A 15,075-nucleotide genomic window follows, 5' to 3' on the forward strand; every position below is an offset into this window, starting at 1 on the left:
TAAGTTTCAGATTTGTAGGTATATTTGTCTGAGTAAAACACTGTTAAATGGGTTTTCTAGCACCTGGCATATCCTCATTTGCCATCCTTTGCTCACGTTTCTGGGTGCTGGGCTTCTTTCTCACCCCTCCAGCCATAAATCAAAGGTACCCACAGAACACARGGAAGATGTAAGTCCAAAAAAGTGGCCTTGGACACAAATAGCTCTCTGCAAACCCTCTGGCCAAGCTGTGGCCACCCTGTGGCCACCCTGCCTGCTCCTGGTAGAGCAGGAACTGGAGCCTGGCTTGATGACATGGCAAACCTCTGCCTCAAAAACCTGTTTGCTGCAGCAAGGCTCTGCATACAYGAAGCCATCTCTCACATTCCTGGTTTTATACAGAAGATGAAGGCTTTCCCAAAACACAGCCTTTGCTTCTTCCATTTACAGATGATCCTAAGATCCAAGGCATCTCTTTAAGCCTACAGGTAAGGAGTCCCAAGAACCTGCACACAAAAGAGGATATCACTACTCCTAGAGCTGGCGCTGTTTTTCTGGTGTAAAAACACCTCTTTCCAGGTTAGTSTAATCCAGTTCCAGTACAACCTGGAACAAAACATTCCTGTTTGATATTCACATGGGGACCGAATAAGAAATAAAGGTTTCTCTTCTGAGATGGGGAAATCTATGTGGGAATTCTAGTTACAGGCAAACCATGGTTATGCAAAGTAACAATACAGGAATGTTTTCTTTTTCATATAATCATAGAATGGTTTGGGTTGAAAGGGACCTTAAARATCWCCTAGTTTGAATCCCYCTGGCAGGGGCATGGACACCTTCCACTACACCAGGTTGMTCCAAYGTGGCCTGGAACACTGCCAGGGATGGTGCATCCACAGTGTTTCTGGGCAACCTSTTCCAGCATCTCATGCACTATMTATTCCTTTCCTGAYRGTGCCCAATATYYATATTGTCTTCCTGCACTGCTTCTCATTACTGAACTGATACTTTCAAAGAACAGCCCTTCATAACCTCAGGATTTCATTCCTGCATGCAAATATCCAACCTGAATGACATAATAGTGTGTGCAAAGTAAGGACAGTTACCTTCCTATATACAGCCAGAGGATTTGTTGCTTTGAAAGGTAATTTGGAAATGGACCTGAGTGATAACGTCTTTTAACTCAGACTTTGCTTCCTATCCCATTTACAGAATTAATGCATTTTACAGAGATACTGAAGTGATGGAATATAATTATAGGTATCMATATTTAAATATGTTGGCATATGCAAGAGTGTTTCACCTTTAATTTGCTAAGTCTTATGAAATATCTTGGAAAAACTAAATGGTACACTGCTAACAGACSTCTCACTGGGCATTAAATTACATGSAGTGTATTGACAGGCTAAAGACATTGAAAAATATTAATATCAATATAACAGCATTTTGAGTGCACTTGTAACAAATTTGAGCAAAACCTGGAATACCAATTATTTTTTTTGTTGCTCTTGCAATAGCAGTGGGCCACCTTAGGGCCCCTAACTTCAGAGTTCCAGTCACTCATTTTTATTTCATTAAGACMTCCAACAAGGACTCTGATACAGCTATGACAGTGTAGAAAATTCAGTTTCCATCTAGTAGAAGACTGATATCCATACACACCAGCCAAATGTATCCCTAGTGTTTCCTACATGACACTTTTAAAAGCCCTATTTAACAAAATCTATAACCCCAGGCATTTCCAATAGAAATGTTTTCTGTATTAATTAATAGAAGAAAACCCCCTGTGTGTGTATGTTGTGTCAATGTGATATTAACATATTTTTATTTTCCAAATCAGGAAAGGGTATTGAAAATTTACTGGGGGCAGCATGTTGGCAGGGGAAGTTAACATAAGTGGATAACTTCATCCTCCTTGCAAAGGCTTCACCATTGTAGGATTCTGAAGGCAAGAAACTTTTTTTCAGATATACATTTCCTAAAARTGATTGCCTTAAGCATAAGCAGAAGTTCTCTATAGGGTTAACACATGAACAAGAGTGAGAGGCACACACATGGCAATCAGCATCCAAACAGACCATCAATAAAATAAAATTAATATAGTCAAGGCAAGCATCAGTAATGTAAAATGTAGATCAGGACTACCCTGATCTACAAATGCACATAGATGTGATAGTGTATTTACACACACATAGATGTGGATGTGTTGGCATGCTGAGCACAWCTTTTTATGGTGATCAATAGATACATTTACATTTTACAGTCATAACCTTTCAGTAAGACTTGGGGTGATTTTGGAAAAGAAATTTTTACCATCAGTCCCTGAAAAGTTGCTGAATAGTTGCTTTAGCATCTCTACTGCACTATGCCCATGCCTGTGCTTATTCCATCTAAAGTAGAATCATAGGGAAAAATGTTATGGTAAATTTAGTTTTTATTGCTGATCATCAGGTCAAACTTTGCTGCTGATTAAACTGAGCAATGTCGGTGAAGTGAGCAGAGGTGCTGTGGCTTGGCRTTGGCTTGGCTGTGATCAAAATCAATTCCCAGCCTTTTAGAGTAAAACACATTGATACTGGGCATGGCTTTTTTACAGAACTCACCGAGCTGTAAATTATACATTCTGTCACGGTGCTCCCCCAGACAATATGTGCACAACCACTTTGTCTGAGCGCAGTTGTTAAAAGCCTCCAACCCCATTTGGCATGTTCCATTGTGTGAAGTTATCGGGAACTCCGAAGGCCACCGGTCCTGCTGCCACTCCACAGGGCATATTTCATCCCTGCACTCATGCACAGCTAGACAGAGGCAAACTGTGGAGGACAATGACTGACATGAAAATCAACACAGGTAGARGCCGGCGTTTTACGCTGTTGGCAGCTCGGAAATATCCGTTCTTTAATGCAATCAGAGCTGAAAATAAGTTTTGAAAACACRCTTCTTCATATGCTAGGAATTGTGTGCTCCTGGCTGAATGGAGGTGCTGACCCGCAAAGGTTGCTGAGAATGGCATTATATCGAGCACAAAGATGGGGAAATTTGCTTCCCTGGCTGCTGACCCACAGGATCTCTGCTCGCTAGCAGAGAAGATGGAAAGCGCTGCTGTCTGGCCCTATTGAGGGCTCCCTGACWAATCGCCTCGTTCYGAAAAGGGCAACCAAAGTTAATCGKCAATAGAGCAGGGCATTCTGCTGCTGGGRGGAAAATAAATAAATGCTGCTCTTTGCAAATGCTTCTTGCAGTCACAGCACTGAACTCCCAAAATGCTGGGCTGGAGTAAGTCCTCTCACACAACCTCTACCCTAGCAGATGATCTATAGCATCTAGGCCGTTCTGAAGGGACRGGGCAGACACAGTTTGTAAAGATCTTTAATGAGGTCTTCTACAGATTTCTCAGGAACTGATTACTGTGCTCACTTATCACTGCCATAGGAAAATCCTCTTCCCAACCTGAAGGTCCCCACTGGTACCCAATTCTGTTATTTCTTGCCATAGCTGTTAGGAATCTGCAGAATGGATCATGCCTTTAATGTTTTCAAGGACAGACATGTCTTTTCTCYACTTTTTCTTCTCTAGACTCATTAACTCTAATTTAATCACTCTCTCTTTATAGATTATGCTTGTTTTTCTCTGAAATCTCCTGTCATTCTGCATCGCTCTTGATGCACAGCCCCAAAAGGGAAGGCAGAAATTCCTCTGAGGCTTTGTCAATGCTGAGAAAGGTAACAGGTCACTTCACATGTCTTGCAGGCTGGCTTCTGTTCACACATCTTTGTGCGTGCCCTGTGTGTGTGCTCTGTGACAGAATGCCATCACTGTGCCACTACAAGCCCAGATGAACTTCCCTAGGGATGCTGCCCAGCTGGCTGCTCCTCATCTGCTGTGTGTGTCACTGACTATTTCTGCTGAAGTGCCTTCAGCGTTCCCATATTGAAATTACCTTTTCAGATGCAAGTACTCCAAGTTGTCAAGATTGTTTTAAATTTAATTCTGCTCTCCATTTTATTTGCAAAGGATTCCAGCTTTATGTGAATTGATGATTTATTAGCAAAAATTTCACTATCTGGGCTAGTGAAAATATGGAATGATAGTATGTTCAAAAGAGAAGTCCAAGAAAGACCTGATTTTGYACATCCTTTGGCTTAGAGGGAGTGAGCCACTTGTAAYTACTCTCTGAACAAGGCTACCCCTYAGTTTTGTTCTGCCCTGTAGAAGCTTATTCAATGTCACATATCTCTCAAGCATAAGATATGTGCCGAGTTAGAGCCAAAACCCTTGCTAAAGCCCAGCTACAAATCTGCTACTTATTCAGTGTCTATGTGGTATTATCCTATTGACAAAAAAAATGCTATTCATCTGACACTACTTTGGAATGGTATTTAAAAAAAAGTTTTATTACCTATTGCAGGATTCTTCTAGAATCTGATGTTTAAATGACTGATCTACTACTTCTCATGTTCCTTTTCTTACTGTGTTGAAGGGAGATGAATACAAAAGTTCCCTTCTGTCTTTCAGTGTCTCCCCACTTTCTGCATCCCCAGGGGCAGCTTTTGCCTTTCCTAAGGTTGCTTCAGGTACCTCTGGATGAAGTCACCTTTGCTAGAGAACAGAGCAATCAGCAAAGGGCTTTGTTGTCATTCAGGGTAGAGTTGAATAAAAGCTTTAAAAATCAGTAGAAAAACAATGAAACATTAACACCAGTGTCAACAGTTTATCAGAGTCACTGTACTGGCTTTGGGTACCTTAACATTAATTTCACTAAAACTTTGCTTGCCCTGTGACATGGGGCAGTGTTTTCCTCATTTAACTTATGGGAAAGTAAACACCTGAGTATATGATGTGTGCACTGATGCTTAATTTTTGAGAGAAAAGTACACAGCATCTCTTTCTCAGGATACCACACTGGAACAGTCAGGCGGCATTCAGCAAAAGCATTTCTAGGTCTCATCCTAAATAAATCCCAGAAGCCATAGTTCCCATCGGTAGCAAACCCAGAAGGGAAAGCCAGACCCAGCATCCAGCTCCCAAAGCACAGAGCAAAACCTCACTGCCTTCAGAGGAAGAAAAACTGTTTCATGGGCTTTTGCATGTAGGAAAACTTACAAAAGGCCTTTTATTTATCATGAGGAAAACCCAGAAAAATACATCACATGCAAAGTGTGCAGAAGGCCCAGAGGAAGGGCCAGAGCTGATTTCACAGAATGCAAAAAGGGTGGCATTTTCCCAGCCTGCAGAGACAGGAAATACTGATGGAGCAAAAAGACTGTCAGATGTTGGGTRAGTTTTTCTCGTGACAAGGCCAAAGAAAGACAATTTATATGGTTGTGATTAGGAACTGCTACAGACCAATYATCTCAGATAGTTAGGAATTGCTTAGGATTGCTGATAATGTGGTTGGGAGGATTATTATTGGGTGCTTTCCCCTTCTTTACCGTAACTCTAAAAGGCAGTAATATTAAACCCTTTTTAAGGTGGGAACTTTTGAGTTATTTTATTTGTACACCAGGTCAATTATGAAAAGACTGTCTCTGAATGAAGGTTTTTCAGGAAACTGCAGAAAAAAAAATGATGTGACATTTTCCACAGTTAATGAAGCTGAYTAAAACTTCTGTTTAAATCTCAGCAGAGACACACCCTCCTTTCATCCAGCCCTACTCCATATCAGCATATAGGTGCCTAGCCAAAATAAATTTCCCAGGCTCTGCTAAGGGCAGGGAAGCCCCTTGAATTACCCAACTGCTTTGCCAGTACGACCAGAATATACTGGGGCAGATGGTGGTGCCTACCCAGGGAGTGCTGCGAGCAAGGGGAACAGAAGGAGGAAGCAACCGAGTTGTATCACATTTAACAGAGGTACCAGAGCTGCACTTTGCTCTCCTGTCATATTATTTCCACATATTCCTTCAAGTGTGATACTTTCAGTGGAAAGGCTTAATGGAAAATATTTTCTTCGTTTTGTTATTGAGAGAGCATTCATTTTCTGACTGGCTTTGGCTACTAACACCGCAATCTCAGTCAAGCAGGTGGCACACAGGAGTGATCAGAAATTCAATGTGCAGCCACCTCATTTCCCTCAGAAAAGTGAAGCAGATATAACTTTGAAATATTAGGCACCTGACCACACATTTAAACTTGATTGAAAAAAAAAACAAAAAAGAAAAAAAAACACCAAAACATTTCTTCAAGAAAATCTCCTATACATTTTACAAATTAGGTAAGATTTAAGGAAGAAATTATTCACGGTGATGGTGAGAAGGCACTGGAACAGGCTGTCCAGGGAGGCTGTGGGTGCCCCATCCCTGTCACTATTCAAGGCCAGGTTGGATGGGGCTCTGAGCAAGCCAGTCTTGTGGAAGCTTCCCTGCCCCTRTCAGGGGGAATGGAACTACATGATCTGTAAGGTGCCCCTAATACAAACTATTTTATCATTCTCTCTGATTCTAAGAAATCATCTTGATCTTGGCCTTGATCTATATGGCCAAGAAGACAAAAAMGAACTCATGTCTTTTTCTCTTTACCTTCCCAGATGGCAAACTAAGCCAGCTAAGTGTCTGGGGTYGAGTGGTTGGAAGGATATCATCAGGTGATCTCGCCTTACTCTCTGCTCCTAAGAGGGCTGGTCACTGAATCAGATAAAAGTGCTGACATTGCCCCTGCTCCAAGCCATGGCAAATGCCACCATCAGCTCCTCTGTGCTTTCTCTTTCCTCTCAAGAAAAGGAAGGGAAGCAATATTTTCAAGAGTTAGTTGAAAGAGCAGCTAATCCGTGGGAGCCCAGAGGTGGCCATCTGGGCTAGCAGCCAACAGCCCTCCCTGCCAGGCCTGGCTCGTGCCCTTCTAGCATGATTCACATTTCATTTCTATCCTTGTGGTCTACAGAGGTGGGCACAGTCTGCTTTGGCCCTGAGTCGAGCTCACAAGGATGTGTTCAGCTGAAGGGACACCTCAGAAAGAGAAACTGGTGTGGGAGGCAGTGTTTCTTATGTCTCCGTCCTGAACGAAGAGATGCTCAGCTRTCCCAGCAATGGGGCTAGCACAGCTCTCCTCCCCTTAGGAGGGTAAAAAAGGACAAGTTACCTTGCATAAGGCTACTTCAATACAATGTGTGGAATTTAGAACTTTTAGGGGTCAACAGGATGGAATGGGCAGACAGTGCTCACACCTGACACCAGCAGTGTAAAAACTCCACAGACGAGCACGATCACTGMCTTTCCTGTGCCATCAAAACTGTAGCTGCCTTGAGATCTCACCACTAAACACCACCACTTCCCCCYASCCCTGGCAGCTGCTCGGTCACTGCTTGCATGGCAGTGCAAAGAAGAACAGCCCAAACAACAGCCCACCACAGCCATTTCTGGTCCGGCTGGTGGCTGAACSCCCTCGCCACCCCGACTGTGCTCTGCTTTTGATTCAATCTGCCTCACCAAATCCTTCAGGGGGACTGTGGGTGGCTCAGAAGTGAGGAAAAAACCTGCTTTTATCAAGTTTAGGTTATTTTTTCTAATTGTATTTCCTGAGCCACAGTGGAAAGAATTACTTCCTTCTGAAGGATGCAGAGCTGCGACAGGGTTTGTATTTCCAGCACAAAGGTGCYTTGGGAAGCTAAARGAATTATAGAAGTTTTTAGGCTGGRAAARGCTTGTAAGATCAACAAGTCCTGCTGATGACAAAATAAAGCATTTGACTGTAATGCATAAGACATATTCATTTGCACACATAGAAAATATAAGGTACCACACCTCCCTAGGTATGCAGAGAGTCATGCCAAGGACATTTCTGGTGCAGAGATATCCACAGTTTACACCGACTCCAGTGTTACCAGTCGTGCTTAGGGAATCACTCAGCCAGCTGAGACAATAGGATACTCCCAGATATAAGTACTGTGGGGGTCACCACAGCCACTGAAACCACATGAGAAGGGGGTTGCCAACTTRCCCCACTGCAGCACAGGTCATGCARAMACAYGTTCWCACAAAAAGGAAAGGAAATGTGAGGAAGAGCCTTTGCAACCTGGCTATCCAGGGATGACCATCCAGACCACAAAGCTCTCTGGCCCAAGTGTGGACCAACCATTCTTAAGAATAGCTTTCCAGGCACTGAAATCAATGATGAGACCTTGGGCAAGTCTGAAGGGAACTGTGTCTGCATTGTGAATCCTAAGAAACACTAGGACYTCATAACATGCTGTTTCCAGATCTCAGACCCACAGACATTAAAGCCAGCTCAGATGCTGTTCCCCGCAGTGCAAAAACATGAACTTTGGGAAGCAGCCACTCAAAAACAAAATCATAAAATAATTCCAGATCCCATGATGGCCTTGCAAAATCTTCAGTGACTGTTTCACCAAAGACTACAAGTATTTTGCAGTACAGCTGTTGAAATAGATAAAGGAGCGATTTATGATGTGAATAGCAACTCCTAGCTCACCAGTGGAGTAGGGAACGAACTAGTCCAGCAGGAAAACAAAACCTGGATACATACCAACACAGGTGTGTCCTTTGTACAGCCCAAARGGGAGCGAAGGGGGTCGTGGGTCTTTTCCACGGGGTAGAGGGGAGGAAGAGGCAGCCTTCAGCAGAAGCAAGAGCCAGAGGATGCAGAATAAATTAAGGAATGTTTGCCTAGACCCCTTCATCCTAAGGAAGGAAAACAAGGAAGAAATCAGGCTGGAAGGATGCATGTGGACCTGTATTCCTTTAACTCTCAGGGAATAATCCTGCATCTGTGAAGCTCGAAGGGAGGCTGGCATGCCTGCACAGCTGCAAATAATGCAGGGACAGCTTGCCAGGTGGGGACACAGACATCTGCCCCCTCACGGGATGTGTGGAGGATCCCACACTCACACATCGCTCTCCCATCCCTCAGCCCCTCTCCAGCCCTGCCACCCATTAAACCCAGCGGGTCCCACAGACCTGGGCACCCCATAACCAGACTGRGAGGATGCCCCTGTGGGCCCAGGCTGCTCTCCACACCCCCAYGCGACCCCGCTGCCCCATGAGCAGCTCTTCCCAACCTGCTGGCCAGGGAGGACCGAGAGGGTTGGATGAAGGGCTCTGGCTCAGCGCTGCCGYGTCTCCTGCAGCAGCAGCGGATGACGAACGACCTTGAACCACAGTAGCTGCCGGAGCCACTCAGCATTAACAACACAAGACACTCCCCTGAACAACTTGTGTTGCAAAAAGGGAGAAAAAAAAAAAAACCAACTCCACAAACCCTTCCCCCCTGTGCTGTCGCTCCTCTGCCCTCCTCCGCAGAAGAGGAAAAAAACATCTCTTTGACTGCTTCTGTAAAATTTCTGACCAGGGTTTCCGCTGGGAGGACTGAGCGTGAAAAATGAAAGAGGCTGCTCAAGACGGAGCTGCAGGGGCAGGAGGGACAGGGCTGCCATGCTGGGGTTTTGCCAGGGCTTTAGTTCTGCTGGGACTGAGCCATGGGGATGGGAGACAGCTGCCAGGGTGAGAGCAGCACTGGGAGCTGAACCCCTGCTCCCATCAGCTTTGAGCACACTTGTTTGCAGCCCCCAGCTGCTTCTGAGCCTTGAGAAATCCTGAGCTGTTCTTGCTTTGGCAGTCACAACAGCTAAAGGTTTCCCCGACTCTATTATTTTAATCCCGCAGACAAGGCATAAACCAGTCGTTCCCCAGCCTGAAGCAAAAGCAGAGAGCAAAATATGTTTAAATGATGTGACTTCAGAGGTGGAACAAGTCCAAACAGCAACATCCCAGAGCCTGTGGTTGCAAGGATGGCTATAAGGAGGTGATTTAGGGCTGAGGCACTGGATGGCCAAAGCTGGGTCCCACCTCTGCCCCTGGCTTTCGCTAAAACCCAGGCAAGTCTCTTCCTCTCACAGTGGGCAATGGGTACTCATCTTTCCTTTCCACTCCTTGTCTTGTTTCTTTCAGAAGTGGGCAGGCTGTTGACATGGGTTGCTAAAGGATTATGAGGAGCCTGTCTCATCAGGTATCCCTTCATGCTTCCCAGGAATAATTAAAATGGTGTTGTGGAAAAAAAAAAAAAATTATAAATGTTGTTGTAAAAAGAAAGCTAGAGAATGTATTACAATCAGTGGTTCGCAGCCAATTCCTGCAGACCTACATCATCACACACGGATCAGATCCACCTCAATATTTAATGTATTTTTTTCCTAACCACTTCTTCCTTGGAAGCCTCCCCTATGACTTTTTAAAGACAGTCCCAGGAAGTTTACCTCAACTTTGATAAGCAGGATTTGCCTTGTGCTAATGATAATATAATCCAGTGGCTCTGGGGGATAAAAGAGAAGACTATAAAATCTTCAATGTGAATACAAATCACTCTATATCTCTATTCTTTAAGCCAGGCCATTTGCTTTCAAATGTATGCTTTCCTTTGAAAAATATAAAAAATAATTACACACAAAATGAAGGTAATAGCTGTTGCCCGTGTTTTGCAGAACAGTTTCTGCTTATCATTCTCCCTATAGCTATCAATGCTGGATTTCCTTTTCTTTCTTTCTTTTTTTTTTTTTTTAATAGCAGATAAACAAAAATCATAGTGCAAAGTACCTTATCCATATGCCAATCCTACTGAAATCTGCAGGATGTTTTTCTTAACGCTGTAAAAACTTGCTATAAAAAGACACTGTGCTACAGTGACTGCAGCTCCATTAAACCCTTTTTAACACACATATCACTTGGTTCCCAATGACACTTTGAAGTCCTTTAAAACKCTGCATATTGGCTCATGAGCACTTGCTGCAAAAGCAGAGTGCTAATAATAGACAAGAAAAACYTTCCTAGCAGAGAGGTCTTCGGAATGGCTTCTGCTTTCCACCCATTGCAAAACACAAAGCTAAACAACGACACTTATAAAGTACAGAGATAGATCCCAAGTTGCTCCCAGGTATGTAAACATACAGCTAAAGTCTGTAATCAGCTGTGCTATTTTCTTTCATTTTAGCCTGTGGAGAGAGCAGTAAGATAACTCCACATGTAACACAGAGTTGCTTTGCACTGTACCTTGTACATCAGTTAAGCTCTTAAACCCATTACAGAAAAAAAAAAAAAAAAAAAAAAAAACCCAAAAAAAAAAAACCCAAAAAAAAACCAAACCCAAAGCTTTTAAAATGTGCAGTCTGGTCAGAGAAATGAGGGATTTGCATACTTATAATTAGAGGCCAGCTGGGAAGGTGGACCCCCAACCCCCCCCAACCGGTGTGAAATCTTCCTTCTTCCCACTCAAATCAGATAGCAAATCCTGCCTTTTGCCAAGAAGATTTTATAATACTTCCAAGTCCCTAACACAGTAAGAACTAAAGCTGTCATGGTACAGGAGTGAAGGAGCGCTTGATGTTGCCTTTTAATCTTAGTAAGTGCATGAATGATGTTAATGGGAGGTAAAAAACAAATTAGACCTGTCTCAAAGGAAGGGATTTGATCATAAATGCTTCCATTAGGTTGCGCACAACACCTAAGTCAGGGAAGAAGACCTGGGTCAAGGGTGACTCAGGAGATGCTACCTGCCTAGAAATAAACAATCTGAGAGCTGGAGCAATGGGAGACCCAAGCTCTGCTCTCTGCAAAGCACTAGGCGCAGAGGGGTGATTCTGGGGCACCCTACAGCTTTTGAGCACCTTTGTCTCCTCATCTCTGTTGTTTTTTTTAATGTGTTTGCAACCTGGGCTTGCAGCAGGTCCAGCCCGGTGGCAGAGGAGTTTCACTCAGGTGTGTGCTCAGGGCTGCTGGGGCTGCCCAGGGTTGTTACAGCCCCCGAGCCAAGTGGGTGCTGGAATTCAGCAGAAATGCTCCTGGAAACACCACTAAGCCCCTGCCTGCAGCGTTACTCACCTAAATAGTGCAGTCAGAGTTTTGTCTCTCTCTGAACCCCCGTGTGCTGCTTTTGAAGAGGACGCAAGGACGGTGCAGAGCCGGAGATGCAGTGAGATCATCCCTCATGCAGATGGGAAACCCTCCCTGCCCTGGAATGACCCAGCTCCACAGTCATGCACACGCTGCTAGGCAGAAGATGARGAGTCAGCTGAATGTTTTCGAGGTTGAATTTGGACTAGTGAGAATAGTTAATAATTTAATAAATAAATATTTAATAAATAACCATGCATGGATATCCATGATCTATACTGGYCCACACACTGCTGCTTCCTGCTGAGGAAATAAGAGGGCTCACAACTCCCTCCATTCAGCACACGGATGAGGAGGGATGTACATTCCACCCTCTGCAAGGTTTAGGTTAAATTCTACTCCACAGAAAGTCCTGCAAATCTTGGTATTTGCTCTCAGGATGCCAGGACACACACTGAAGAGCTTGCTCACCTCATTCAGTTTGATCCAGTCTGCTTTTTTGGGGGGAGTTTTAGCACATGTGAGGGTCCACAGGGCTACATCTCAGTCACTGTATCCTCACAKACAGGTCAGTAGCAAATGTGATGAGTGGGGGACATGCCACAGAGGGGAGGCCACAGGGTCTCATGCCTCATGAAGTTCTCCAGTTTGTAGCTCCCAGCCCAAGATTTTCAGCCACACCCTCAAGCCTCTGGCAGTCTAAGCAGAGCTGAGAGAAACTTGCACACATGTGTGGCTGCCAAAAACCTGAGGCAAAGCATGCAAAGACAAGCCAGAATTTCCAGGATGGTAGAGCAGGCCATGTGAGAGCACATGAGTAGATACTGAAGAAATAAAATTATCCAGGCTGATACCAAGAGGAGGAGTGTGGTTTCTGGAGTCTGAAGGACCCACAAAACTTCTCCATTTCTTGTGCTTCCATATGAGTTCCTGATATCTAATGTACATTGGTTTGGGTGKTGGTGCCAAATCAGCTAGGGGATAGGTAAGGTTTCAGCCTCTGTCTTCGCTGCCCCTGCTAGAGATGCAGTGTGACTGACTGAGTTAGAGTTTCTGATTTTCCGAGTCAGGTCTCAAATACGATTTAAGAGCCACCTCTTCCCTGTAGGGAGAAATGGGCAATTGCCATTAGAACTGTGAAATGAGGTGCGAGGTTGAAGTTCATTTCGATGCTGCTTTCTGTAATTGGCCCCTAAAGACTGGGTTATGTATACAGCAAATACATTGAAAAAAGCCATTGAAAAGAAAAGAGAATGGAAAATACTTCCATGAAGCCCCAAAAGAGGATGAGCAAGAACTGATTTGTCATCTGTCAGGATTAGGGGCCACTTAGTTGAAAAAAGAAATACGAAATTGTTATCTTACAAAAGAAGATTGGCTGGCAGTGTCTATTTATCTATCTTATTCTGTCCAGTCACTGCACAAATTACAGCTTTTTTCTTTTTTCCCTGTTTGGTTAGATTTCTTTTGCATATTGATTTTTAAGATATATGCTTTTTTTTTTCTTTGTAACATTCATGCATGCATTTTTATGATGATTTAATGTTATCTTGGAAGGCTTTCTCTCACTTTCTTTCCTCTTTGACGTGCTGTTCAGTTCTCAAGGGAATAGACATAAGCCTTGTATTTTTGTGTCTGGAAAGATAAAACCTGCAGGAAGAAGCCTTTAGATCAAAGATCCTCTCAGTCCTTTTTCTTCCTTTTATTTTCAAAACGCTGTCCTTTGTGGCCTTTGACTCTGAAGTTCCCAGTGGTTTATTGCATTGGTTATTTTTCATTACTGCTCTCCAAATTTCTCTGACTGTCATAAGCATCTCTGCGGTTGGTGCATTATCACTGGCACGGATGAACATTTCCAGAGCCCCATGTGGATTTGTGACTGCACCACAGCCAACTGAGTCATTCCCTCTGCCCCAGTTTCCTTATCAGTTGCTGCTTGCAGTTCAAGTTATGCGACTATTTCAGAGTCTCTCTCAATCTCATTGTCATTCAAAGCTGCAGGGAAAGCATTTAAACCAATATTTCCTTACAGTCATACCCAAAAATTTGTTCCAAGTTATTGCCATGTAGCTGTAGCTGTAGCTGAGATGATTATCCTTTATTCTCCCACCTTTAATGAATTTAAGTGTCCCAGCTTGCAAGGAATGTTGGTATCTGTGCTCTTAGAAATGTAAATCACTGATACGACTTACTTCAGTTTGGACACAACAAAATGTGAGAACAAGCCACTTAAAGCTTTCAGACAGGGAACCCATGAAAAATACAGCTACATCACCTTGTGCACAGCAGGTTGTGCCCTTCTGGGAAGTCCTGGCTGTTAGGGTTGGCCAAAAGGGGTGACTTTGATTTTTCTACTAAAGATGTCTTTCTGCAAAGTGGAGACCAGATGAACTGCGTCTTCAAAGTGWATTTCCCATTACTGCCTAAGGTAAGGAGCCCTCCAGTGATTTAMATGGTTTAGTGTTGGACWGGACAGTGCTGGGTTAATGGTTGAACTKGATGATCTTGAAGTGTTTTTCCAAACTAAATGATTYTATGATTCTRTGATTGTTGGTGATGCAGTRCATTYCCTTARTTGCTTGATATTAGTGCAGACAAACAAACCTGCCTGTTGTGTTCTTACTACGTGCAGATGACCCTACAAATGCAAAAGTAATCTTACTAACACAGATTTTGTAGTTTGAGTTCTGTGGGCACAGCTGTGGGCCTTTGACAATCTAAAGACCTAATTCTTGATATTATCTACACAAAAATATGCCAAACCCTCAACTCTGGCAATTAAGAAGCAAGAGAGTGTGGCAATATTAGTGAAAGGCTTGTTACAGGCCTGAGAGAAGAGTCACTCCGAGCCAATTGTAGATACAAGTCAGGGAGCCTGGGACAGACTCTGTGCTGCCCTGTAGTTTAGGTACTCATTTAAATCCCAGAGAAGTAAGATCCCAGCATTACCAACTCAGTGTGATTATTRCCTTGCCATAAATAGCTAGTAGCCTGCCAGGCAAGCCAAAATCCAGTCTACTTCATCCATCCCTGTAGCACTATCACTATTGCATTGGGTTTTGTCAGAAATGTAACCCCCTATCAGGCTCCCAGTTTAGCACTGATGAAGCTCTGGTGAAGGGTGGTGGGGCAAAAGTGTACCCAGATGCTGTCAGGTTGTAAGTGCTTCTGAGGGGAACATCATGCCATCAAAGAAGAAGAAAAACAAATGTTTGATTATCTACATCCCATTTGATCTTTCCCCCAGTAATGCAAATGA

At 43.7% G+C, this 15,075-nt stretch overlaps 1 protein-coding gene across 1 annotated transcript in view; it reads right to left on the bottom strand.

The window, feature by feature from the left end:
* Positions 1-9,145, bottom strand: part of AOAH (acyloxyacyl hydrolase) — a 76,375-nt gene extending 67,230 nt beyond the window's left edge. The window contains exons 1-2 of the mRNA XM_057367735.1: positions 8,993-9,145; positions 8,461-8,615 (exon numbers count right to left, since the gene is read on the bottom strand). Of these exons, the coding sequence (XP_057223718.1) occupies positions 8,461-8,615; positions 8,993-9,117 (280 nt within the window). The 5' untranslated portion in view covers positions 9,118-9,145. The remainder of the gene's footprint in view (positions 1-8,460; positions 8,616-8,992) is intronic.
* Positions 9,146-15,075: the final 5,930 nt, after the last annotated feature.

Source organism: Malurus melanocephalus, unplaced genomic scaffold (assembly GCF_030028575.1).
Source record: "Malurus melanocephalus ecotype Western Australia unplaced genomic scaffold, MMel_1.1 scaffold_83, whole genome shotgun sequence".
NCBI lineage: Eukaryota > Metazoa > Chordata > Aves > Passeriformes > Maluridae > Malurus > Malurus melanocephalus.